Below are 27,884 nucleotides of genomic sequence, written 5' to 3' on the forward strand. Positions count from 1 at the left end.
CAGATAACCGCTTCTATCACAAATAAGCAGTAAATTATCTAGTTCGGGGGTTATTGGAGCTGACCAGTTGATAAGATAAGGGTCGAAGTAAGTTTTCTGATTTTGATGGTTAACAGCAAAATGATTAATCCTAGTCGGGCTGGTAAACAGCTTGGTCAGCAAGTGAACCCCCCATGATGATTTGAACTCTGGTGAATATTTCACAAATATTGTAATTTTGTCAGCCAAGACGAATTCGATCTCACAGTGAATCCGAATCCTTGTCTCTATTATATAAATTTTTGTTCCTTAGGTTTCATTAAAAAATTTAAATTTGTTTTAATTAATATTACTTGAAGCTAAAGTGGATTTCAAATTACTTACACTATCTCTATATTAATTATATTGGCAAAGCCTAATGGAAGAAACTACACAAGTCGGTACTTTTTGTTATCGTGGCACTTTAACTGTCATTTAATTAAATTACTTTTCAAACGGTCAATAGCGGAATTTTATAACTATCTAATGTATGTGACTGACAGTCTATGTTTGCCCTTGAAAAAATTGTGGACAGACATTAATTTAATTAGAGTAATATTAAAAAAATAAGTTGCTACCAAATAAATATGTTTGCATGGGGCTATAACCAGTTATTTGCCTATGCCCTTGGGTCTAGGAGAAGAAGACTAACATTTCCGTATTCCTCGTTAACCTTCTCTCTCTATATATATCTCTCCTCTATACCTATCAAAATCTGTGCTCTTTGTTACCCCGTGTAATATGTATGTATCTGGTCAGTATAATCAGATATGTGTGGTCTATCCGCCTAAACTGTAAAGCTAAAGTGCTGGTTAAGTGCTAGTCTTAACCGCATTGAGTTCCCCTTTATACGTATACTGAGATTGAAAGTATTATCTTTACTATTACAATTTATAAAATTGTTGTAACGTTTTTATTCAAACCATAAATATGAATTGTTGGCAAAGAAACTAACATTTTTACTTTATCAACTAACTATATAAATAGTATAATATAAAGCTCAAAAGTGTGGCTACATTTTAGTTGGGTTGTTTCTGGGGTTTTTAATATACTCACAAAACAAGGCATAGATGATTTATTTTATACCCTTTTCTAAACTAATCCTAAATCCAAGAGAAACTAATGGCGCAAAAATATAATTCTAGGCTTTTGGTTCTAAAGATTGGCCATCATTTCTTAGGAACTACACTTTCGATTGCTCCCACACTTCTATGGAGGTATGTATGTACGTATATCTATTGTTAGGGTATCGGCAAGGGTATATAAACTTTGAAATGGTTCTCTGGTTTTATCTTCTTTTTGTCTTTGCAATTGCCTTTATTGTTATTGCTTTGGTTGGTTTTGCAAAAACATGTTGTTTTAGTTACTGCTTTTACAGCGAGTGTGCGAGTGTGTGTGTATGCGTGTGTTTTCTTTATAGGTTTTTATTTTCGCGCACGACTTGTGACGTCAGAGCCAACGAAAAAGCGTTGACTCTTAAAACCATTCGCACTGTTAGCCGGCCCGTTTAGTCGCTTGGAGCAGACGCAGCTGAAAGGATCTCATCATATGATCGGATCAACAACAGACTTTGAGTTGCTTATACATTGTAGTGGGTGGATGCAATCGAAACCCATAAAAAAAACCTAGTGAAAAGTGAAATATAAAAAAGAAGAGGGGGAAAGGTGTTTACCCTGTTGTTGTTAGTTGGCGAGGCGCAGCAAAGTGCAAAGGTGAACACTTACTCTTACAATTTGAGATTTTGCAATAGATTAATAGTTAAACTCTGTGAAAATACAAGAAAAGTACACAGTTTCATAAGTAAATAAAATTGAAAATGGCAAATATTTTCCAATAACCATTTGGAAATTCCACTGAGATAATACTCCTATAAAGACAGCGATGAAAACAAAATGCAAAAATAATTTGCATTTGTTATAGTCACGTGTTTGAACCCCCAAGCACGTGACTGGGCAAAAGTTGTCGTTACGGTTTAATCAATTACTTGACTTAATCAACAACTAGAGTTTGGCTAATATTATGCGCACATCTTTCAAATCAATGTTCACGCATTATCAAACAAATGAAAGTGAGAATTAAACAAATATACATAGATTTATGAAGATAAGTCATTTAAAAACAAAGAAACAGTTACAAAAAAGAAAGAAACAGTTAAGAAACAGTTTCAAATTTATATCTGTAAACTTGTAATATCTGGTAGATGAATTTATTAAAATTAATTGAGTAAACATTTTAATTAGATATTTGATATTATTAAGGGACATCCGCAATACATTTAAGACTAGACCGAGGTACATATGAAATTAAACTTGAAAGTGTTAGTTGCCAAATTTGTGATATTATTGTTGGCCAATGTTGTAGTTGTCAGCCACAAACACACTAAGCAGTCCCAAAGCAGGGGCTTGCCCAATATTCACTTACATGCTCATAGTTACAAATGTAAGCCCTCAAGTCGCTGCAGATAGTTAAAGTTAAAGTAAATCGCTTAATTAAAAAAGAGGAAACACAAAGCTTGTAGCATGGCGAGGATGTTGAAATGCCCCGCGGATTGTGGCGACTAATTAAACCAGTTTCGCTTTCATTATGCCATTGACAATCGCGAATGAATATCCATTTAACTGTCAAGAATATTCCCCCAAGCTCTTCACTCTGTTTGTATAATGCATCGGGGAAACAGAAAAAAACCCCAAATTGAAACCAGTCTATTCTCCATCTAGATGTCAAGTGAAGTTCTACTTTCGTACGATTTTAGTGTGTAAGTTTCCTGACCCTGACCATAGGCAACGCCACCTGTTTGGCGATCCATGAAGGTCAAGCCGACGAGAGTTCTGAACCGCTGGACGTTCTCATTGTGATCGTGATACAAAATTCTAGAATTTACATATTACTATGTAGCTCTCAATTTTCAAGTAAATTAGCTTTTAATCATGGCCCAATTTGAATTGCCATATCTGTTTATAGCGAAATTAGTTGTCAGATTGTTTTTTGTTAATGATTGTGTGCAAAGTGTGTTTTCTTTCGGAATGTTTATGATGTCTTTCTGGCAGCGACAATTTAACAATTAAGAAGATAAAATGCCTCATAAACAAAACAATCCCAAATAAGTATAAGTGTATGTATGTATAAGTCCGTAAGTACTTGTGCTTTATATAAAACAGTTAAACAATTGTTAAAAAAACGCACAAGGTTCGGTTGAATGAACTGGGCAGTGAGTTTCAAAAAGAGAGTTATGTAAGATGGGGAAAATGACTATAAATCAACTTGAAATAATACACATTATGCGAGTGTATGTATACATACATATGTATGTATGTTTGTAATATTTGGCGAAAATGCCAATTATACATATAAGATAATGACAACAATTTAAACCCTACAATGTACCATGTACATCAGCGAAACCTTTTTAGTAAACTGTCTAACGATTGTATAAATAGAACTTGCCAAGGTCAGTAAAGACCAAAACTGAGAATCTGAATATAGTTATTTCGTACTTGGACTTTTCTAATACTTTGTTTCATCTTTTATTTTATACAGTTTCTTATACAAAATGCTAAATATTCCATCTTTCATCCTGATTGTCAACCTAATGCTTGGCTTAAGCCAAGCAGAGACTATTTCAAGTAAACCAAATATAATCATTATATTGATCGATGATATGGTGAGTCCCAAAAACTATTATGGAAGGAGACATTTTTATATCCATTACATGGCAATTGCAGGGCTTCAACGATGTAAGTTTTCATGGTTCAAATCAAATCCTAACCCCCAATATCGATGCTTTGGCTTATAATGGGGTTCTATTAAATAAACACTATGTGCCCAATTTATGTACACCCTCAAGGGCCACTCTATTGACTGGAAAGTATCCCATACATACCGGTAAGTGATCTATATATATTTCAACGATTCCACTCCATTTCATATATACCTTACAATTGCTTCAATAGGAATGCAACATTACGTGATTATCACCGATGAACCTTGGGGCTTGCCACAAAAAGAGCGCCTGATGCCTGAATTTTTCCGCGATGCAGGCTATTCGACCCAATTGATTGGCAAATGGCATTTGGGCTTTTGGGAAAAGGATCTTACACCCACTATGCGAGGATTTGATCATCATTATGGTTATTACAATGGTTATATTGACTATTATGATCACACATTACATATGTTGACCAAAAATTACACAAAGGGCGTAGACTTCCGTAGAGATTTGGATCCCTGTCCCCAGGATAATGGCACATATGCCACAGATGCCTTCACCGCGGAAGCCAAACGAGTTATAGAACAGCATGACAAGAGTCGTCCACTATTTATGGTGCTAAGTCATCTAGCCGTGCACACTGGCAACGAGGATAATCCAATGCAGGCACCTGAAGAAGAGGTGGCTAAATTTGCACACATCAGCGACCCGAAAAGACGTACCTATGCCGGTATGATTTCTAGTTTGGACAAGAGTGTGGGACAGACTGTGAGAGCCTTATCGGATAATGGAATGCTTAATAATAGCATTATTCTACTCTACTCGGACAATGGAGCACCCACTGTGGGCATACACTCGAATCAGGGATCAAATTATCCTTTCCGTGGTGTAAGTAAATTGATATTTTATATAAATTATCATATACGATTATTTAAACTGTATCCAACAACAGCAAAAGGAATCCCCCTGGGAGGGTGGCATTCGTTCCGCTGGCGCTATTTGGAGTCCGCTTTTGCAACAACGTGGTTATGTCTCAAATCAGATTATACATGCCATTGATTGGCTACCCACATTAGCAGCAGCCGCCAATGTAAAACTTCCCGAGAATCTAAAACTCGATGGTGTTAATATGTGGCCCTCACTATCCAGTAATATGGAACCGCAGCCTCGCAGATTGCTGCATGTTATGGACGATGTCTTTGGCTATTCATCATATATGCGCGATAATCTAAAGTATGTGAATGGCACCAGTTTTGAGGGTAAATACGATCAGTGGTTGGGCGAACTGGCGTCTGGACAAGATGATCCCCTCAGTCCATACTATGTCCAGCAGGTACTCTCGTCGGATGTTCACGCTGTAATTGGATCACAATCTCTGACCAATGACCGTATAGAGCAAATGCGCGAAGAGGCCACCCATCGTTGTCCCATGAATGAACAAGATCACTTGCAAGATGTTTATCTATGCGAACCGCTCAAAGCACCCTGCTTCTTCAATCTGGCCAAAGATCCTTGCGAACGCTTCAATCTGGCCAATTTGTATCCACTGCAGTTGCAGTTCCTCTCACAAGAGGTTGAACAATTTCGCCAGAACGCGATTCCCAGTGCCAGAGTTCCCATATCAGATGAGCGGGCTAATCCAAAACTACATGGCGGCTATTGGGAATGGTGGAACGAAACGGCGGTAGGTGGTAGCCCTAAGATAGTATCATGGAATCTTACGACATGGCTATGTGTGCTTTTATTCCTTAGACTTTTGTAAATATAATCCAAATATAGGAATAATCTTCAAGCTAATTCCAAAAAATCCAAATTAAATAAGAAATTCCAATGCATCTACACATTTCATAATACAAAACACTTTTGTGTACACACACACACACCACACACCTACACCTTAAAGCACATACATTCCATTTAGCAATTAGTCGCACGATTCCACACAAATCTCATAGGATCACAATTTTTATGATTGAGTCTTTGCTCTTGCATACTTTCGACCTTAAATTCTAAGTCTTAATAAATTTGTTGTCACACGTTTTTTTTTTTTTTATTAAATGAAATTTAAATTTTGCTGCCCCTTTTGGCTTGTGAACGAGTTAATTCTCTTAAGAATCTGTCCCTAATCTGCGCCTGCAAATTAGCCTTCAAATCGAAATAATAAGATGTACTAACTTTGTCTGTGGGCGATTAATTTTCTTTGTTTTTGTTCTCCAAGTATTTGTATTTAGCAATCGATTGTTAGGCAAAACAACAAAATTCTCACTATAACGATTTCATGTTCTTATAACAGAGAAAATAAGTAACCATAGGGCATTACAAATATACATATATATATATAGATATATATGGGTAAAAAAAAAAAATAATAATAATACAAATTTATGTAACAGTATGATAACACTCAATTATCAATATGAATACATGCACACGCACTAAAGTATGTAACAACTAAACGCATACACACAATGGGATAATACTCTTAACAGATACAATTAAAAATGGGTCTCCTGTGAGCTCCAACTGGGGGCACCGGCACCAACACCGACAACGATCTGTGCCTTTCCTCCCCCTCCTGGATGGCGCTATTCAATCATATTGAATAGTAAACAGGAGAATATCATGCCAAAGATCTGCAATGGTCATTAAGTAAATGTATGTCCATGGATTGGTTGGATCATTCATCTTACCATAAGTATAGCCACTGCAATGGATGTGCCACCGATAACTGCTGCATGATCCCTTATGAAATTGGTCGTCACATATAGACAACCCTGATTGTACAGATTGGTGACAGTGGGGAATAATGTGCACTCCTTGCGCTGTCCACCGAATAGCTCCTGGCAGCAGGATTCCGGGACTAGCCCATAACGATTCCAGTCATGCCATGTATCCACACCGCAGCACTGTAAACGTTCCTGGGTCAAATCCCAGGCTTGGGTTATTTCACGACGACTGCCATATAATGCCATGGTGGAGCGCATTTCCTATATTCGGGCAGATGACAATTGAGTTAATAAAAATCACAGCAACAACAAACGAAAAGAGTTGCAAGTGTTACTTTTGGGGCTACTTACCTGTCGCATGGTCTGCTGCACACGCTCACGAAAAACGTACCCCAAAACGCCGCCAATTAACATGGTCACGAAAACCAAAGCAACAATGATGAAATACTAGAAATCGAAAATTGTAAACCAAGCGATCGTAATATTGGAAATCTCTCGCTTCCCCTCTCTCTCTCTCTCTCTCTCTCTCTCTCTCTCTCTCTCTCTCTCTCTCTCTCTCTCTCTCTCTCTCTCACTCTCTGTATTACTTACCGTTAAGAGCAGACATTTGACTTCCTTGCCGGCGCCCACACAGCCCAAAAATGATACAAGACAAATGATAATCGAGGTGACAAGTAGAACATAAACAGCGCCCGAGAATAGATTTGTTCCCAACAGTTCATTGACGAAACTACGATCCACCAGGGTCCACAGTGTTAGGCAAAAGACAATGGCGCCACCCACCTTGAGGGGAATTAAAAATGATAAAACAAATTGTTTTCTTTTGTTGCTGTTGTCATACTTACAAATATTACAAAATTGGCTATGAAAAGGCTATACTTGACGAACTGGCCGCAGCAGTCCATACGTGAACTGAACCCCATATCGTCGTCCTGCAGGATAAGAAGGCAGACAATTGTGTCAGTTGTTTATCGAATATAGTGAATAGAGTGAAGCTATTCAAACGGCAGCTAGAGAAACAATGCGTAGACAGCAAATGCGCATGCGCACACTGCTGAGAGATACCAAAGTACAATTAACCATGACCCACTTTTATGACGGTGACGATGACGGTGACTGCGGCAGCGACGTCAACAGCGACGCCAACAGATAGACGGAGACGGAGACTTCGAGTAGCAATGTTGTTAAACGCAACAAGCGTTCATTTATTTGCTATATAGTCGGTCGGAATCGCTCTTGACTATTGCGACTACCGACTTTGTAGAGAGGCTTAGTTTGTTTTTTTTATTGTTATTATTATTTTCAGTTAGCAGCCGCAGGCAAGCGAAATTCGTCAGGCAATTAGCCGCAACTTGAAAATCTCCTCAAACTTCCCACCAAACCCCGCCCCATATCGTCTTTCCATACACACACACACACACAAATTCATCATAATCAGGGTATAAGAGGATTACAAAGTGAACAAAAAAAAAAAAAAAAAGCAAAAAAGAAGAAAAAACGAAACAAAAACCTAAATATCTCGATTACTGAATCACTTTTTAACGTTTTTTTTTGTGTTTGTTTTGGTTTTTGCTTTGAACTGTTTGATGTTCTAAACATAAATTAAATGCAATTATCATACACTGTGACTTGTGAATTATGTGAGTAATCGTCTTTCGGTTAAAAAACGACATCTCATTTCGCGGATTATATATCTTTACATATTCTCCACAGCTCCTCAGTTAATTGTAGGGTTATTAAAACAACAACAGCAGAACGAATAACAACAAAATTGTTCTCACAGTGTTTGAATATTTTATAATTTTTATCAACAACAACAACAACGACGATTTCTACTCCTAAGCATAAAGCAACAAAAATCGTGTCGTAAAGAAGACAGTAAGTCATCTGAAAGTCGCCATTAATTACGGGGCGTTGTCTGACAAGCGTTCTAATAGTTATACTATCTAATATAGATACCCTCACACATCCATACATACATTTGTATTTAAGTATCTGACTCGATTTGGTTTTTTTTTTTTCTTTGTTTTTTGCACTTTTGCATCGTAAAACTAATTGACTTTTGATGATTGTAAAGCTCTACATCTCTATCTAACCTTATTTCCAATTTTAAGTACCTTTAAATTTAATTTGAAAATGGTGGGAAATTACTTAGTACTCAAAGATCAATTAATGATTCTAGTCAGTTAATAAGATGTGTTGTATGAGTACACACATACTTATGCATATTTCTGAGAATCATTAGTTAACTTGAGGTTGCACACATTATCTGAGCCTTGATTTCTCATATACCTACTATGTATAATTGCTGCACTGAAGATACATATAGGCAAAACTTATCTTATCTTATTAAAAATATCAAATTTAAGGTCACAAATTGTTCAAGATCAATGTTTGTTTACATTATTAAGCTTATAATATAAATACTCTAAGAGGAAATTAATTTAAAATCTAACAAGAATCAAGAATATATATAATCTTTAGTACTAGATTTGAAGCGATTAGGTTAAATACAGTTTCAGAAACACATTTATCGGAGCAGAGAATGGAATCAGAATCAGAATAAATTTGTAATTAATTACTGTGAGCTTCATTAAAAATTTAACGATTAACCGGTATATAAAAGTCGATCTGGCTCAAATTGTGTGTCCGGCCTGCTGTTGGTTTTTTTTTGTTTTTTGGTCAGCTACCAAACACAGAAGCTTAAATCAAAATAAACCATAAAACTGTCAAAACCGTTTTGGGATTTAAAAATTCAATTTTAAGTCTTTTTTCACCAGACACTTGAACAAAGTCTGAGAAGAGTAAGTAACCAAAAGATTTAATGAGTTATAATTGGAGCAGGCAGAGGCATTGTTTATTTGGTGGTCTCTAGTAGTTATTAAATAAAAAGTTTTGTTTATTATTGTATACTTACTCGATTGCCTTCGTGTAGCACAAACGAAGTTTTCGTTAGGTAACCAATTTTGACGGCGTTTGTTTTGTATATTATTTATGTAAATTTCGTTTCAGTTAATTTGTCAGTTACACTTGGTTGCACAAAGCCTACAAAGGGACGATAAAGAGAGAGGGAGAGTGGTTGAGGAAAAATAGTTTTCATTTAACATTTTCTTAGTTGTAAAATTTAGACCTTTATTCACATTGTTCATATATATTTAATGCAAATATATTAGGTTGCAAATCGTAGACGAACTTGGCTTAGATCAAATTATCATATTTATTTATTCTATTTATCAATTTTGTCTCGCAGCAATTGTATGCTTCTTGATAATTGTTGTTTCCAGCACATATGTACATATATGTATGTACATACACTTGCTATATACATTTACTTATTATAGATATACATACATACATATGTATGTATATATATCTATACTTATATATATAAATATTGTTACTTGTACGATTGCTGATTTTTTTTTTTCTTTCTACATTTATTCCAGTTCACCATGGGGAGCAACTTTTAATACCCTATATCCATGGTTTAGAGAGAGGTATATCACAATCACAAACATTTGTGTAACAGGTATGTAAGTGCGTATGTACATATCATATGTAGAATTCATATACTAAATGGCCATTGAAGTGAGTTATCATGATTTTTGGAATGTCAGACTGGTGGTGGATTCATTGTACTCATAATTATAAGCATTCCATTGAGAGAAAGGATATCAAATTGGGATACGAATATCAAATATATACAGGGTGTTTGAAAGTCGGTGTAACCGACTTATGTTTTGTGTTTGTTTTTAGTTGGTTGTTTCAACATTTTTGCCTTGATATTAGATCTGGATTATTGTAGGAATTTATTGTTTTCAGTTATTGCTTTTCGGCTTCTTTTTTTTTTTGCTTTTTGCAAATTTATTAAAACAGAAATATGTACATATGTGTGTGTAGGGAACATAGATCACGATATTTAACTGTTATCACATTTATTATATACATATTATGGCATTTGTCTCCACAAAATCGTTGATATGTGCTTTTCAGTTGGGTTCAGTTGTTGTTGTTGCTCTTTGGGAACTTTATTGTTTGTTGTCACTGTCAAAGGGACCTCAACTCACTATGTATTCCCGATCGATGTGTGTTTAATAGTTAATATTTCTCCTGGTTGTTGGTGGTGTTCACAGAAACAACAACGTTAACGATACGAAGGAAAGAAAAAAAAAAAAAAAACAAACAACAAAAAATAAATAACAACGCTAAAACGCAACAAGTAAAAATCTATTTCGAGCGATCACTTGATCCGACGCCACGGCTCAAACGTTGGCTTGAAACTGGTTGTGGGAACAGTTTGTACGATCGGTTTTTTATTAATTTCCTTCACAAAGAGCTTCGTTGTCTTGTCTTCAAAAAACATACAAAAACCCACTAACAACAAGCGACGAAAAATTACAACAATGTTGCAAAATTCAACAGGTGTAAAAGAGAGAAGAAGGTATATACATATGTAGAGAGAGTGAGAGAGAGAGAGAGAGACAGAGAGCGAGAGAAGAAGAGTAGAAGAGGGAGTATGATAGGGGCAAGCAGAGAGAATGAGAGACCGACAGAATCGGGAGTTTAAAAAACCGCAAAAATATTGCTTATTTCGTTTTGTTTCGTTGTCTTATGATTCGGTTGTTTCATGTGAGATGCCTCATAGACTAGGTAAGCGCCCCGTCCCGCTGTTGGGTCTCCCCGCATCCCCATCCACCCACTATATGAGAATGTGTTAAGTAAACATAAGAGACAAATACCGTTTTGTTAAGTTAGTAAACCGACTAAAGCATTCCCTGTAATCACTTGTTTGCTCTAATCACTCGTCTTAACCTAAAGCCAGCTGAATCTATTGCTCTTCCCCTTTTGTTTATGGTTCCACCTAGCGGTCAATTTGAGTTTGCTCTTGATATCAATTATAAATAGATAATTCGACATACCCTACCAATATAGGGTAGGATAGGGTACATACACATTATGTATGTGTCATGAACCATGCGGAAAGTCAATAAAATAATCGCCCATTTTCTTCTTTGAAATATTTAGGACACAAATTAAAATGAAAATTTGAAAAGGAGTTAATCCTATTCTATTTTCGAAATTAATGATTCTCTTTAAAAATACTTAAAACTCTTTACCTTCAGCAATAATAATTCGGTTAATTTGTGTGTAAACTGTGTAAATTACTTAGCTTAAACAATTTTAGTTTCCTCTTTTTTTTTGGTTTTTGTTAAGGTAATTGAACAATTTGCCTAACTAAGGTCAAAGTTGGCCGTGGCTGCGGCTGATAACAAATACCAAAACTGTTTGTTGGTCGTCACACCCTCCGCACATCCTCCCAAACCGTCTCCTCATCCACTTACAATATACAGCAGTTGAACAAATTGTTTAAATTGTTATTGTTGTGAGGCCAACCACCACAAAATTGTTGGGTTGTTTAGCACTTTTATGGCCATGTTAACACCAGCAACTTGTCATCGTGTATCCAAAAAGTACCCCACCTGCTCCTGCTCCTCCATAACTCTGTCCATCTCTCTCTCTCTCTCTCTCTGCCTCTAACTGTCCACCCACCAAATGCCTCAAGTTGCATGGCAAATCTGGCCAAAAACAATTACTCTGCCTGTTAATTTTGCATCTTACACACGCTCACTGTGGGAACCTTTTGCTTTTTATAGTTGCAATAAAATACAACAAAATGTACATGAGTAACAAAAAATAAAAACATTTTCAAGTCAACAAAATTTCACATAGGTAAAAAATAAAATTACTCAATGTAAAAGCAAAATGGTCAAGCAATGACTTGAAAATCGTTTGCATATTTGTTACAATATTGACTGCTATCATTAATACATGTTCTAACTAGAAGGCCCGACAAAGCTCACTATGACACAATTACTATACTCTATACATACATAAACATATATAACTGTATATACTTTATTTGTGAGTATAGAAATATTCTTTATTTCACATTAAACAAGTCAATTTTGATTCTATGATTAATGTGATTAGAGTTGGCAAAAAACCCTGAAGGTGACAAGCGTCAAAGGCGTTAAATCGTTGAATTCTAAAAATGATTGCAACGCGTTTTGGGGTCGTATCAAGGCTGAAACGAGGGAGTGATTAGTATCTAGGAACCTCATTTATACCTTCTTCTACCCAAATTTAACAGACGTGTTTGTTTTTGATGATCTAATCAACGGATGAGGAGTCATCCATATGAGTACTGGATCCCTTATAATACATGCTCCATCTAGATAATATTTTTGTTACAAATGACTCAAATTTTTAAAGCATTTTCTTGTCATTATTTCTGCTAGATATTTTTTTTAATTTGCATTTTAATAAGGGGGGCGGATACTAAAAAAAAAAAATAAACTTTTGCCCGGTGCCGGATTAAGCCAAAGCGATGCCTTCTGTAATCCAACAACTGAAATATCCATTTTTGATGTAATAATGCAACTTAGAACAGCATCATAATGAGTTAACACTTTCAATAATGGGATTAAATTCGACATATTTTTAGAATTTTTCCAACTTTGTAACTGAATAATCTTTGAATCGAATTTTCAGTAATCAAAAAATTTGTAAGATGCGGGCTGCTTTCGCCCTATTTCTATTTGTATGCCCTTTAAAGTGTTTATTGAAACTAACTATATATTTAAAATAAAGTGTACCCTAATACCTGTGATTGTTTAAGTCGAAAATACCCATTCTAAGTATGAAAAGCTGATGAGTCCTATGCAAATTGATGAGAGTACATTCATTTACCTGATCTAGAGATAAAAAAGAATAACAAAGTAGACTTTAATATCATAATCTTGAATCATCGTGATCTCAAATTACTAATATATTCCATTAGGATTAGCTATGGTTTTTTTCCCTACTATGTGCTGACGCTTTTAATAGAAAATTATACATTGAATTGCAACTACTTTTTTAATATTTAGTAGAGATATTTGTAGTTATCGTAATTAGAGCGTTGTGCCTGCAATCGAGTGGAAAAGACTAAAAGGATTAGGGTTTGCCAATCTGAATAGGGCAATTGGAAAAAGTTGGCTTCCAATGTTGGCGAAAACAAGATTACTATTGTTGTCCACTTGAGGTGGAATGGAATTAGTTTAAAGGGTCCATCTTTACTTGCTGGGCTGAGCTTCATTGTTTGTTGAAAAGGTTATTGCACTTTATTTTGCATGCCTGCAGTTATTTTTTGAATTTGAGGGGGGACTGGTTTAAAATTATTAATATTGAGTAGTTCATTCCCATTTTAGAACTTGAAAGTAACCTTCAAGTTGGTTTTTAATCGATATCGATCTATTCCTCAGTCCTTGTTTCCATTCCCACATGTGCATATAGTACAATTTATGTTTTTAAGCATATCATTTAACACATTTAAAAGTCACCTTGACAACCGCAAAAAACGCAACAAGCTCTCAGCTAAAAGTCAATCCGTCTAATTGTTCCCATACTTACATACATACGTATGTATATATTGTATATACAATATATATATTTGTTTAGTAATACGTTTCAACACCAACAAGATTAACAATTTTTGACGATTTTCCCCGCACAAGTTGCAGCAATAGTTGACCTCAACTACTGGCTAATAGTCATTTGGCCCTCACATGATGGCTAATCAGTTGCTATAGTCGGAAACTCTCTGAACAAATGTCTTAACTTACTTTTGTTGCTTAGGGCCGCCTTCTTTAGTACTCTAGTACCTCCTCCATCCTCCCACGCACACACACACACTCACAGTCTTTAGATACATAAATATACAAACAAATTAAGGCAAATAACCAAAATGACAAAATGTATACAAAATTTTAACTTTAGTCATGTGCCCGCTAATTGCTCGGTGTCAGCTCGATGATTGTACGTGGTGATGTGTCGTCTCAGGTTTAACCTTTTCGTATGTTCTCTAAACATGGCTTATTTAAAAGTTGTATTTTTTTTTTTTTTTTTTGGGTATTTCCGTTGACTGGACGACGACGCCTTAGGAATCTGTGTGGATGGTATTTTGACATTTTGAATTCAGTGCCTAAAAGTAGGCAACTGTTTTTTGCTTTCAGAAAAGAGACAGAAGAGTAAGTAGCGAAATTGATAAAGATAGAAATAGCTAGAGAGAAGTAAATGGGAATTTATCCTGCATCATTCCGTTAGCCTTAAAAAAAATCCATACTTATCATAATCCCTAAGTAAGCACTTGCAAATTTCTAGCTATGCCCTGCTTAAGATAACTTCCATAGTCCATAGTTAAATAGTCCTTGGGCCTTCTAAAACATCTCCCACACTATTGTATTAAATAATAGATAGTACTTTTAGGTTCATTAATTTTTTTTTTTTTTTTTTTGCATATTTATATACACTTTATACAGTTTCTATACACAATCTCTTATTGACTAAAATATATGTATATGTATTGAATTGTTCATTTTGGTACAAATTGGACAAAAATGTAATGTTTTGTTCTTGTTGTTTTTGTTGTTGCTATACATTCACAAATGTAAGTTACTCTATTGACTTAACTGGTGGGCTTTTAAGTACAAAACAGAAGAATCATAATAATAATAATGTAGAATTTAATTATTGCATTTTAGTCTATTGTAGGTAACATGTTCTGCTCCTTCCTGAACTTCCTTCTGAATGAAGGCACTTAAAGTTACATGCTTAAAGCTAGGAAAAATCTTGTTGATTGTAAGACGGCAACAAATATTTTTTGTTTGTTTTCTTTCTAAAAAAAAAATGATGGTTCTTAAGCAACTAGAATTGATTAATTAGGAAGATGGGTGGGGTGTATGGGGTTTGCTAGGAAAGAGGAATTGGGCGGGAGCGGGATTTAAAAGGGGGGTTTTGGTGCTACGATTCACAAGCTATCACTTGGACATATCACAAAACGCGTCTGCATCTTTAGGAAAATAAAAACATTTGTAGAAAATTTCCTATCACGCAGTTCGACATGCATTGGCATACTCAACGGTGTCGTGCAACGTGGGAAAGATCTCAAATGGTCCTTCACTCAGGGCCATGCTGTGGACCAATGTGTCATAAACTCGATCCACCGGACTGGACAGCAATAGGCGTGCTCCACGCGCCTTTAACTCCTTGCTCAGGTCACTTAATGTCCGACAACCGGCCACATCAATGTGTCCCAGCATGGAAAAGTCAAGAATGAGGAATTTAAATAAGCTCGATGACTCGACAAATTCACAATTCGCAATGGCCTTGCCGCCATTTTGGGAGACAGGCGAATAGGAGGACTTTTGACTCCGACTTGGACTCGGACTGCTGCCGTTCGATTGGGGCTTGTCCAGGCCCACTGCCTCGTACAGAGCACGTCGGAAGAACAAACTAGTGGCGAAGTTAAGCGAGCCACTATACCGAAAGATACGTGTCTCGGGCACCTGCATGGCATTTCGATGCTGATTGAGGTCCATGTAGATGCCAGGGGCCTCGGGCATATAGCCAAGTAAACAGGAATAGGGCTTTAATCCCTTGATGTACAAAGCCAGCAGTGAAATACAAACACCAATAAGCAGGCTGCAATTAATAGATAAATATTATTACATTTGAATTTTGATCAACAATTCATTGATACTCACCCTATATCAATGTCAATGAGTACCACACACAGGAAAGTAGAGATCCAGGTGAACATTTCCAGTTTGCCTTGCTTGGCGAACTTTTTCAACTCTTTGGCTTGCATAAACATTGGCTTGAGGGCAACAATAATGACGCCAGCCAACACACACTGGAAGAGAGTAAGATAAAGATAATGATGCTAATTTCAATCAACTAGGCATTGCCACTCACCCTGGGTAAATCACTGAAGAATGGACCAATCCACATCAATGTGGCCACTACCATGGATGCCGATACCAATGAGGCTATTTGCGATACTCCACCCGTTTTCTCTTGTATAACCGATCGGGAGAGCGAACAAGCCATCGGTATGCAGGAGAAGCAGCCGCCCACAATATTTCCAATGCCCATGGCAAACAGCTCCTGATTGGCACGCACCTCATAGCCATGCTTCTTGGCAAAAGTTAAACCCATCGACATTATAATTGAGTATGTGACAATTGCTATGGCTATGGAGTCCACGGCCACTTTGGGTACTAGATCCAAGCGTGGTAGAGTTGGTTCTGGCAAACCACTTGGGATGACACCCACCAATTCCACGGCGAATTCTTGATGCATGTTGCAAAATTTCGAGATCAATGTGCCACCAACAACAGCTATCAATTCGGCGGGCAACGGGAAGCGACAACGTTTGCTTAAGCACGGTTTCAAGCACTCATTGCAAATGGTCATGAATATGATGACGCCCAGACAGAAACCGAAATTCATTAGATTCGTTTGCGGGACACTTTTTTATCACATCGATCAGAGTGTAAATGATCTTGAAGGCGCCCTTATAGCGTGGCACTTTAATGCCTAAAACGTCCTTCAATTGGGCTGTGACAACATGACAAGCTGCTGCAGTTGTAAAACCATTGACCAGCGGATCACTTAACAGAGAAGCCAATGTGCCCAATCTAAAGAAGGCCATAAGAAGCTGCCAATGAAAATAACATATGGATTATTTACGGGAGATGTAAGAGATAAACACTGTTGACACCTACATTTACTATTCCCACTGCCAGGGCCAACGAGGTGACCACCTCTACATGGGTAATAACATCTCCAGCAATTGGTGTGGCTGAAGTAGCATTTACCAATGCAAATGTTGCATTCGGATTGCCCGTCAGCATCATTGGCGATGGTTGTGACTCATCCACGGTGGCATAGGTTTGTACCACCTTCAGGGTCATCATACTGGCCACAGCAAAGGTGCCAATTGAAATGTGTTTCGATGTGCCCAACAGCATGTAGACGAGCACCGGAAACACAGCCATATATAGGCCATTGCCGGCCGAAACGCCAGCCAGAAGGCCATAGGCCATGCCATGAGGTATATTCATAATGGCCACGGTGAAGCCAGCGATTATGTCGCCAGCCAAATCACGTCTCACCGAATACTGTGGCAGCCATTGCAGTATCGGTATAACTCCCGTAAATAGGGCAAAGAAATTCCAACTTTGCCAACAACTGCGCACCGACGATGGTATACTCTTATCGCGGGCCGCATAGCCAGTCTGTTTGATCACAACCTCATGGGTGAGGACATCCCGATGTATGCTATATTTCGGTTGAATTTTTGGTTTACTTTGTGCGCCTCCATTATTATTGTTATTTGTGGTATTGCCATTTAAAGGTTTGGTTCTGCAAAACAAACAGTCAAAAATTGTATTTACGGAAATAAGTTTGCCCTTTTGGAAAGGCATAGAAGGGAAATGGTGGGAACTTTGACCCCCAAAGTATGCAAAAATCTTGAAAAGTGTTAATTGTTTTCCACAAGTTTATAGCTTGAAAATTGTCAACAATGTTTGCTCTAACTGGACATTTTAAAATGTCCTAACCACGTTTCAATAATCGAATACTTGGACTGCTTATTGCATACTTTAGGGGGCAACGTTTCTCCCCCCCATTTCACAGATCCCCCACTGTTCGGAAATAACTACTCACTCTTGTTGATTCTCTTTATCGTTGGGCATATTGACTATATCTACTTCTTCTGCTACTATATCAAGACTTTTTCTAGGTTCCACATTGGTATCGGTATCGGTATAGGGATGGATTTGAAGATCACGTTGATATTGTGATTGTCGAAACAGATTTAAAACAGAATCGTTTGCTCCTGTTGATGCTCCTGGTACTTTTGATTGGTTTTTGATTTTGCGTATGGCTCCAGTAGCTTGATGCGGTGATTTGCTTTGATTTTCAAGTGGTATTAACAAGGTACTAGGTGAATCCTGTTGAGCTTGTATGGATCGTCTTTGTTGCTGTAGATCATGTAAGTCTTTTAAACGCTTCCAGGCACTTTTACTGGCCGATTTTATATGATTTTTTGGTTTCTGAGAGAGAAAGAGAACAAATAAAGTCAGCTCTTATTGAAAAGGAAAAGAATTTATTTATTTCATGCCAAATTGGTTTTGGCTAGTTGACTTCCCGCTTATAGTTTATCACACTTCCACAATTTTCCTTATATTCTTATCAATAATTTAACTTTTATTTGTTCTTTGCAACTTTTTTAAGGCATAGTTTAATACAAGTTGTTATCGTATTTTCCCCACATATCCTCATTAGACTATTTCACAATTCTTATTGTGATTTAGTTTATATAATACACACTCCATCATAACCACTTAGCATCTATTTTTTATACCTATTATGGCCCAAATTGTTGCTGGCCACAAGTTAAGCTTATCACAGACAAAACACAACTAAAACATTGATCATCGTGAAAGCGATCTATAAATACAAGTTGAATTTGTTTTTTTTTTTTTTTTGTTCTATAAAATTGTTTATAAAATTAACACCAAGGGCTAATTGGTCAAATCATTGGAACAACATGTGTCCAAGTGCTGACCAGAACAGAATAATAATAACAACCAAAAATAAAAAGGCAGAGAAAGAGAGGCTGTCAGTCAGTAAGAGGAAGAGAGAGGGAGTGTGAGGAGGAGGACTTGTTGCTAATCGCTGCTTATCTATTGACAATTGTCCTCTATTGACGTCCGTGTTTTGCCTTTCCTTGTAGTTGGGAGGGGTGGCGGAGAAGTTTTATCAGTCATTCAGTCAGTCAGCCAGCTAGTCAGCCAGTCATGTTTTAGTACCTGGAAATCTGTGTAAATAATATTAAATATACGCTGAAGCTTAACTTGAACATTTCGCAAGCTAGACTTGTTAATTGTTTAACAAAGTAAATGAAAGTAGACATTTTATACTAAGAAAATGGGTAACTACTAACTAACTGGGCATTTTGCGTCATTATATTTATACAATACTCTTTTTTTTATTGGTTTAAACAATCAAGCACTTGGTCTTTATGATAGATAATACCTTTATGGTTGATGTCTAAGTTTTTATATTTATAATTGCACAAGGGACGACGAACGAGAGACGACTATTGACACTACATCAATTTTGTAGTTGAGTGTACTTCAATATACAAAGACAGATATACATGCATACATACATATGAACATACTTCTATAGGTTTAGCATGTGTTTGTGCAACTCATTTTTGTCTGTGTGTGGGGGTATGACTTTGGCCAAAAAGGTTGATTAATGAGCTCGATTTGGAGAAGGTTTTCGTGCCTGAGATAAGCAACAAGAAAAAAAAAGTGAACGCCAACTGATAACCAGCAAACGGCGGCAACAAAAGCGAATAGCCAAAAAAAAAAAACGAAAACGAATTTAACTTTTAGTCTGATGCATTAACTATGTATATGCATTCATAGACATAAGTCGTAAAGCTGGGGTGGCAGAAATTTTAGTCGTTTTGACTTTTCACACTTGTGCTTCTTCCTTTTTCATCGTTTTGTGTGTGTCTGTGTGTCCGTTTGCTGTTACAAAAGCCATTTTTGTGTTAAGCCAATTGTTAAGCACTGTTATATTTATTTGAACACAAAAAAAAAAAACGGCAAACCGGTTAGTCGAACTAATGAGAAGGTGCCTCCCCTCTACCTAACCCAACCCGTCCCTCTATACTTTAGCCTGTCCCCTCCTCCTTTCCTGTCCACCTCTATCTAAACCTCCAGACCATAGGTCCGACATTGACAACAATGCGCAGACCAGGGGCAGCACAATTAAACTGGTATTACACACTCACTAACCATACTTATCATCTACATATTGTGTAGATAAATAAGTGGGTACCTGGTGGAATATTAGTCATTAGATTTTTTCTGATTCAATGATAAATGATAATGGCATAGGAATCATCATTAAAAGAATCATCCACATACATACATACATACATATAATATTTGACCTAGTGACACTTTAATTGCGAAAAGAGACAAAATCAATTTAGAGCACTTGTTGCACTTGTCGCCCCCGACCCCCAATGAATGATCTTGTGTGACGAATCAGGTTTCTAAAAGTGCGCTCCAACATTGAACTTGACAGTCGTTTGGAGGGGAACTACATTGCCAAACACATATGAGTTGGAGACCTCTCACAGTAGTGACGTCGCGACGTTAAAAGACCAACAAACAAGCACATTTCAACACATTTTCGCCACTTTTGCTTGAGTCAGCCACACACACACGCGCACACACACAGTTAGCCAGTTGAAGTTGTTGTACTTCCCATTATTGTATACCGTTTTTATGGTCATTTAGCACTCGCAGTGTCAGCTGGTAACAGGGAAAGATCAGTGGCAACATAAACACAAATAAAAAGACCCACACACACAGAGAGAGAAGGTGGTTAAAAGTAAGAAAATACATACACACTTTATCAACAGTCCATATGGAGGATATTGAAATGTACTTTACTAATCAATTCAATCAGATCGGTTAAGTACATGGAAATATTTGACAATATGTCATCAAACATATATATATATATATATATATATGTATATATACAGTAGCTACATACATATATCTCTTGTATTTCGTATGTCATTTATTGTGGGGCACCTGTTTTTCAATATTTTTCGATTCAGAGACACTTGTTGTCGACTCTTGATAACAGTTTGGCCCTTGTTCTCTTATCAGTCAACGCGTCAAGTGGCCATGAAATAGTTTTTGTCATCCTACTAAAGCCTGGAGCACTCGATTCGAGCTCGTTTCATTGATATCGAACTATATCGATTATGTAATACCAACAGAGAGAGGGAGAGAGAATCCAAGTAGGTATACGTACTTCAACCATATTGACGATATTTTTGTGGTATTCAGGGGGATGTTCCTTTAACTTTCTATAGTTTTGTTCTTTTGCACTCTGGCCCAACTTCCTGCTTTGCACTATTTGATCCGACTAAATCTGAAAATCATTTGCCTACTGCAGTAGTTTTGTTTTGTTTCTTTATTTTTGTTCTTTCATAAGTCTAACTAGATATATTTATGTTTATTTAGCCGATCTTGTCGGGGCGGGATTCCTTCAGATGATAAAACTTGACGTATTTAAAAAGTACATAAACGAACATTTTCTTGTTAAATATTTGTGTCTGTCTTATTTGATTATTTATTGGGGCCTGCTCTGTTTTTGTTTTATGAATATATTATAAAATATATAAATAGAGAAAGAAAGAAACAGCGAGAGATACAGATGAGTGGTAGTCCAAGAATCAGAGTCGAGACATACTGTGAGTAATATTTAATTAGGCTCATAGGCGATAGCCTAAAAATAAGTTCTTGGTATCGGTTCCGGAATGAACATACTTTTTGTACCCATTCGGGATTCCATTTTGCATCAAATCATTCATTTGTGATTCATTTTTCATATCAAGCATCATCATGGGATATTCCAAATAATCTCTTAAATGATTCTCTTAGCATTTTCTAACCCCTTTTTTTTATTTAGGATCCGAAGCCAAACCCTTTAAAACATTGTGAAACTGAAGTCCCCCCCGATATAAATGAAATGATTTTATATGTAATTTGCCAAAGTAAATATTAAAATTCATTAATTTGTGAACTTTATTATTCTCGTTTGATTTTTCTCAGTGTAGAAACGATAAGTTAGCTAAGCATATTATGAATAATCAACAGTAATAACAGAAACAATAATAATAATAATAACTAAACATGATGATAATGCCAAAAGCCAAGCCATTAAAGTCACCTGCGTGAAGTTTTTTTAGTAAGTAACTAACTGAAAGGGGCAGCAGACCTGCAATACGAAAGAGGGGAGAGGTATTAGGGGCTCGATGGGGGGATTGAGGCTGAGGCCAGTCCAGACCTGTGTATACATACATATGTGCTTATCAGTAACAGACAAAACCAGCTATCGATACTCTGGCTTATTTATTTTAGATTTCCTCTTATTTGCCCATTATTTCGCAATTATTTCTGGCCTTTATGTAGAAAGATTGCCGATTCGAAATGTATCTGCGAGATACAAATACACACACACACACACACACACACACTTAGACACTTGCGGATAATGCAATTTCTTGTCCGAAACTTCAGAGAAGGAATTGGAAAATGGAAGCTCTCAATTATATTTATTGTTTGTTTGTTTATTTAGACTTCAATTGTGCGGCAATTATTTGATATTTATTATATTAATTGTTTATTCTTCCCTTTTTCTATAAGTTTTGCTTGGGTACGCACAAAAATTGAAATGCCACGCCTACATACATATATACATACATATGCATATATAGAAGATATGTATTTTTATTTGTGTGTATGTACATAAATGGGCTTAAATTTGGGGCAACATTCAATTGACATGAATCAAACGCAACTGTTTAAACTGATTTTTTTGATTTTGTGAAATTTGTTTTATATCAAGACAAATAGCTTGGCCTTTATTTTCTGTATCTGGCAATTGATATATGTATATGATATACATACATATGTATGTATACAGAGTAGATATGTTCGCTTTGATTTGCCATTTTGCTACTTTTTTGTTTCGACATTCCACATATTGCAATTTCTTCTTAAATCTTTTGTTTGTTGACTTGCCATTTCCTTTGTTCGGAAATTGATCGGCCACTTCAGGTGTTAGCCGTTTGTTTCAGAGCCAAAAATTCTATGAAAAAGCACTATCTGGATTAGTCCATGTTTTGCTTTTTATGACCGATTATTAGTTAAGACTGATTATCTGGCCCCCAGGTGACCTTGATTTCTCCATAGAGAGCCCTGCGAAAAAGGCACACCTGAAGGAGGAGGAGAAACTCCAGGAGGGCCTATTCGTTCTTAGGGTATTGGGTATGGACGATCTGAATCAATATAAACTGTAACTTACTAAAGAGATAAATCGATTCTAAAAAGCCATGTCTAGATCCAATTCTTATGGAAAATTAATGTTTCTTAATGAAATTATTGATGGCATTTTAATCTGCGAGAATTAGTCATCAAATTCTCAAGTTATTACTAAAGGGTATAGAACACTCTGCACCCCTCCTCGACCCATCAATTGGGAGTATATCGTTTCTGCTTTGTTTTCGTCGGCAACCGGAAAACCCACTACCAAATTGGGTTTTGCCAAACAACTACATGGAAAGGTAATTGACCACGCCAAATTGAATATAAAGCACTAAGCGAAACAAAACCATAAAATTAAAGAAAAGCAAGTAAAAACAATACCAATTGATCCCAATATAAAAATTATGAAATACCCTTTCTTTCGTCGCATACAATGCATAATGTTAATAAGTATATGGACTTTACCTAATTTACTCTGTTTTATGCCGACAAATTCTCATGGCTTATATGATATGAGTTGGCCTAACCAATTCATATATTGCCAAAAACTCTTCCAAATCAAGAACAAATTCGCTAATAAAGGGTATACAGAATTCAATCAATGTGAAAGAGGACAGCAAAATCATCAACCAAATAAACATATATGTACATAAGTATATATAAAAACGCCAACCGATACAATCACAACAATCATCTATATATATGTATATACATTTGAGATATATATGTATGTATGTATATAGCGTGCCAAGTGCACTTGCACTCAGTTGATGAGTGTAGAAACAAAGCAAAAACAAAAGGGGGGAAATAATAACAAATCCTATGTCCAAGTGTCGCCCTATAGATACCCTATCCTAGCTACCAACAAGAAACCTTGACAATGCCATAAATTTCAAGATCTAAGCGATAATTATGGCAAAAAACACTTTGTATGCTTTTTTCTGGCTATGTATGTATGTATGTACCTAGATTATATGTATATACCTCTGATGAGGCAATATCGCGCACAGGGTATCACAATTAGAGCAATTAATTTGATTGGCCCGAATTGAGGAATAAATCTTAGGGAATACGTGCTTCTGGTCTCCTCCCCGGGCAAGATAACTTAAATTTAGTCAACAAAAGTGCATTTTTCTTTTTACCTTTTAGGAAATTTTTATTTTTTTGGCAATCAAGCAGTTGACTGTTGTTGTTGTTGTTGCTGCTGCTTTTGTTGTTTTTGTTGTTGTTGTAGGTTTTTAATGTTGTTTATCACCTTCAACTTGTCAACGGCGCCTCCTCTTGTTGTATCCCTCTTCCACCTTAAGTTGGCCAAAAACAAAACACAAAAATTTCTTTATAAAAACCATAGGCCGCGCAGTTTGTAGTGTCTAATACTCTTACAAAATTTGTCTTTTAGTCGTTTATTTTTTTGATTGCTTTGCCATATATAGTATTATGCCTTTAATCAATCGTGTTATGCAGAAGTAATATAAGTTTTTGATAAGCGGAAGGACTTGTTATATGTATGTACATATTTGATTCTCCCCTCTACAAATAATAAATCCCATGCCAATCAAGATTCTATATAGCTAAACACACACATATGTATCTTTATATAGATCTTTGATCTCGGCTAATACGGAAAAGCGTGTATACTCTAGGCATTGGCCAGGGTATAATTAGCACTTGAACGAAATTCGTTTGATTAACACTTTCCAAACGCGTGTGTGTGTATTATTGAACAAAAAAGAATTGAACTTTAAAAAAAAAAATTAATCTTTTATATTTATAAATAAATAATTTGATTTTCATTGGATGTGTTATCCATTTAATTATCACTTGCTTGCTAACTAATATATAGTAATATTCGATTTATTAGAAATTTAGTTCTTTATTATTTTCAATTTTTTGTATTTTCAATATTTTGTTGTCGTTTGTTATTTAACCACCCGCTGCGAGTTGTTGTTGTTGTTTATTATTGAGAAATAATTTGTCGTTGTTTGCTGTTGTTTTTGTTGTTGGGGTTCGCGCCAAAAGAAGAAACAATCCAATCGCACACACACACACACTCAAGCCGAAAGGCACGGGGCCCATACATGCACTGAAACACGGACACACACACACACACACTTACAGCACGCACTTGCAATAAGCTCCGCCGAGCAACAACGGTTCACAGTGTTCGAGTGACCCACAAAAACTGAAACCGTAAGAAAGCCCCAACTCATACAGAAACCAGAGGGAGCCAGGCTACTTTTCAATAGCTGACGTTTTCATACTCTAACAAATTTAAATTTCGACCTGGACCATGTACAATCTCGATTGGCTCTTATAATGTTTAGTTTAAAATTCCATTTACAAATAATAATCGGCCTAATGAATTATTATTTTCAGCTCTTTTCGATTTAATGCCTAATATGCATAACAAAAAGAAAGCAAACCTCAACCCAAAGTTAATATACTCTAACCACAAGGGTGTAACAAAGAAAAACAAGCACTCTAAAGTTTGCAAAAAGCTTCTATTACCACTGCCGCCGTCTTTATTTTTGACTAATACATATTCGATTCTTCTTTTGGCGTTAAATTAATATTATTTTTTGGTTTGCTTTAGAAAACTATTCAAATAATGTGAATTAATTTGTTGTCATAGCATTTACACTTGCACATTTTGCTAGGAAATTTAAAGACAGCTGAATGTTTTGTCTTTCTCGCAAAGCTTTCTAAACACAGGGCTGCCACCTTTTTCAATCACTACGTTGTACTTACGTTGTCACTAACGACAAAAGAAACTTTGCAAACATGAATTCGCTTCGCTCATGCGGCAACTTTAATTCGCCTCTGGTAATCGACAACGTTTTTCAATCGAGATGGCATCACTGACAGTACTTTACTATGGCAACAGAAACTTTATATTTTAAACAAGTTAGTTGTCACCGAATTTTCGATCAGTTTATCACAAATTTTGATAATAACATTTCATTTTATAGGCACCATGGATAAACCCCAAATGATAGAACATCTCCATGAGTCCGTAAGCTATACCGTATACGACACAAAATGGATTCCCTTGTCGGCCAAATTTGTGGTCCTTGGCTCTAAGGCCAATAGTCAAGGAGTAGTGGACATTTTCGAGTTAAACGAAGATAAACTGGTGAAAGTCAAGTCCATTGACAAGAAGGTGGCTTTCAAATGTGGAACATTTGGAGCAGCTTCGCTAAGGAATCGCCACATGGCGATTGGGGATTTCGAGGGTCGGCTACAAGTGCTGTAAGTGAAGAATGTCCATGATGATTCGTTTGTATTCGTTCATTTTTCTCCTTGTAGAGATCTCGAGCATCCAGATTTGGCTGTTTACAATGTGAAAGCCCACAAAGGCATCATAAATTGCATTGACGCAATTGGTGGCACTCAAGTAGATTGTGGAGCACCAGAAATTGTCACTGGAAGCCGTGATGGGGCTGTCAAGGTGTGGGATATCCGTCAGGGACAATCGCCAGTGGTGGACATGTCGCCGCCACCTCAAATGGGTGATGGCATTAATAAGGGTGGTTCTCGAGATTGCTGGGCTGTCGCATTTGGTAATGCCTTCAATTCCGAGGAACGTGTTGTGGCAGCCGGCTATGATAATGGTGACCTCAAACTATTCGATCTACGTACACTGTCTGTGCGCTGGGAGACCACGCTAAAGAATGGAATCTGTGGCCTGGAATTTGATCGTCGTGATATACCAATGAACAAGCTGGGTGTTACCACCTTAGAAGGTGGCCTTTTGGTCTACGATTTGCGTACTCAGCATGCTAAAAAGGGTTTTAGCTATGTGGAGGAACGGAACGCTGGCCGAAGTGTGGGAACTAATGGCGTCATCAGTGGACCAAAGGCCACAGTCTGGACAGTGCGTCATTTGCCACAGAATCGTGATTTGTTCCTAACTGGCGGTGGCACTGGTTCCATACGCCTCTGGCAGTACGAATATCCCGACAAGCGTGTCATCGATGATACCGATGGCAGTAAAGTTGGTGTAGCTGGTTCGTTACAAATGCTTAGCGCCGTCACATTGAGTTCGCAGCCAGTGCATTGTTTTGACTGGCATCCAGATAAACTTGGTTTAGCCGTGTGCGGTGCATTCGACCAGAGCGTACGGGTTTTGATAACCACCAAGTTAAATACTTTTTAAGTATCATTGGAGTACGATTTTAGTGATATGCAGTGCTTATAACAATAAAACAAAAAAACACCTTTCCGGAACTTTACCATCCTTTTGGAAGCAGATTTAAAATCTGTTGCATTTACCAAGACTCGCTGATTGAATACGGTATAATAGCCATTTTTTCATTTTTAAATATCATTATCCATACGAATTTTCCGCCTAGTTTTCTGATACTCTAAGTCAATTTTCAACAGATTTCAATCGGTGTATACGGCATAACGCAATTTTAAATCTTAATGTTAAGACCAATAAAAACAAAGAAAACTGAGTTTTAATAACTCTGACACAAGTGTGTCTTAAAAAATCGTCCTGGGAGCTAAAAATGAAAAATCATAAATTGTTAATTTTGTTATCCGTTCTTCGCTTTGTAGCTCCAAAATCCACGAATCTTGCCCCAAAGCCAAAGAAGTTTGTTTTTAAGAATGTCCTTGATAGCTTGGATTGGTATAAAAAAACTGTCAGTTGAAGCGGCACGTCAAGGACTATAA

The 27,884-nt window shown here is 36.7% G+C and overlaps 4 protein-coding genes across 6 annotated transcripts; 2 read left to right on the forward strand and 2 right to left on the reverse strand.

Moving 5' to 3' along the window:
• The first annotated feature begins 1,543 nt into the window (after positions 1 to 1,543).
• Positions 1,544 to 26,012, forward strand: LOC137574401 (arylsulfatase B). 3 transcript variants are annotated; one of them, XM_068286690.1, is made up of 7 exons: positions 1,544 to 1,730; positions 3,556 to 3,679; positions 3,741 to 3,900; positions 3,969 to 4,612; positions 4,677 to 5,408; positions 9,897 to 9,979; positions 25,906 to 26,012. In XM_068286690.1, exons 2-6 carry the CDS (start codon positions 3,569 to 3,571, stop codon positions 9,918 to 9,920), a joined length of 1,671 nt encoding a protein of 556 aa, XP_068142791.1. In that variant the 5' UTR covers positions 1,544 to 1,730; positions 3,556 to 3,568; the 3' UTR covers positions 9,921 to 9,979; positions 25,906 to 26,012. The 3 variants fall into 3 exon arrangements, with proteins under 3 accessions (XP_068142791.1, XP_068142792.1, XP_068142790.1); XM_068286691.1 differs by lacking the exon at positions 25,906 to 26,012 and adding an exon at positions 21,850 to 21,968; XM_068286689.1 differs by lacking the exons at positions 9,897 to 9,979; positions 25,906 to 26,012 and having other exon boundaries at positions 4,677 to 5,797.
• On the reverse strand, positions 5,900 to 10,746 carry Tsp74F (Tetraspanin 74F). The gene is made up of 7 exons (XM_068286693.1): positions 10,518 to 10,746; positions 9,368 to 9,495; positions 7,296 to 7,382; positions 7,042 to 7,233; positions 6,802 to 6,897; positions 6,415 to 6,711; positions 5,900 to 6,357 (listed from the first exon to the last, which is right to left on the reverse strand). The coding sequence occupies exons 3-7, from the start codon at positions 7,371 to 7,373 to the stop codon at positions 6,310 to 6,312; spliced, it is 711 nt and encodes a 236-aa protein (XP_068142794.1). The 5' UTR covers positions 7,374 to 7,382; positions 9,368 to 9,495; positions 10,518 to 10,746; the 3' UTR covers positions 5,900 to 6,309.
• Prestin (prestin) lies at positions 14,867 to 25,854 on the reverse strand. Its single transcript, XM_068286688.1, is given in 8 exon segments — positions 14,867 to 15,972; positions 16,035 to 16,183; positions 16,246 to 16,806; positions 16,808 to 16,990; positions 17,058 to 17,697; positions 18,001 to 18,389; positions 24,350 to 24,508; positions 25,716 to 25,854. Coding segments are annotated over 6 exon segments (2,157 nt in total). The 5' UTR covers positions 18,030 to 18,389; positions 24,350 to 24,508; positions 25,716 to 25,854; the 3' UTR covers positions 14,867 to 15,377.
• On the forward strand, positions 25,987 to 27,434 carry Wdr92 (WD repeat domain 92). Its single transcript, XM_068286692.1, has 3 exons — positions 25,987 to 26,111; positions 26,177 to 26,456; positions 26,514 to 27,434. Exons 2-3 carry the CDS (start codon positions 26,182 to 26,184, stop codon positions 27,361 to 27,363), a joined length of 1,125 nt encoding a protein of 374 aa, XP_068142793.1. The 5' UTR covers positions 25,987 to 26,111; positions 26,177 to 26,181; the 3' UTR covers positions 27,364 to 27,434.
• Positions 27,435 to 27,884: the final 450 nt, after the last annotated feature.

Source organism: Drosophila tropicalis, unplaced genomic scaffold (genome assembly GCF_018151085.1).
Source record: "Drosophila tropicalis isolate 14030-0801.00 unplaced genomic scaffold, ASM1815108v1 contig_463, whole genome shotgun sequence".
NCBI lineage: Eukaryota > Metazoa > Arthropoda > Insecta > Diptera > Drosophilidae > Drosophila > Drosophila tropicalis.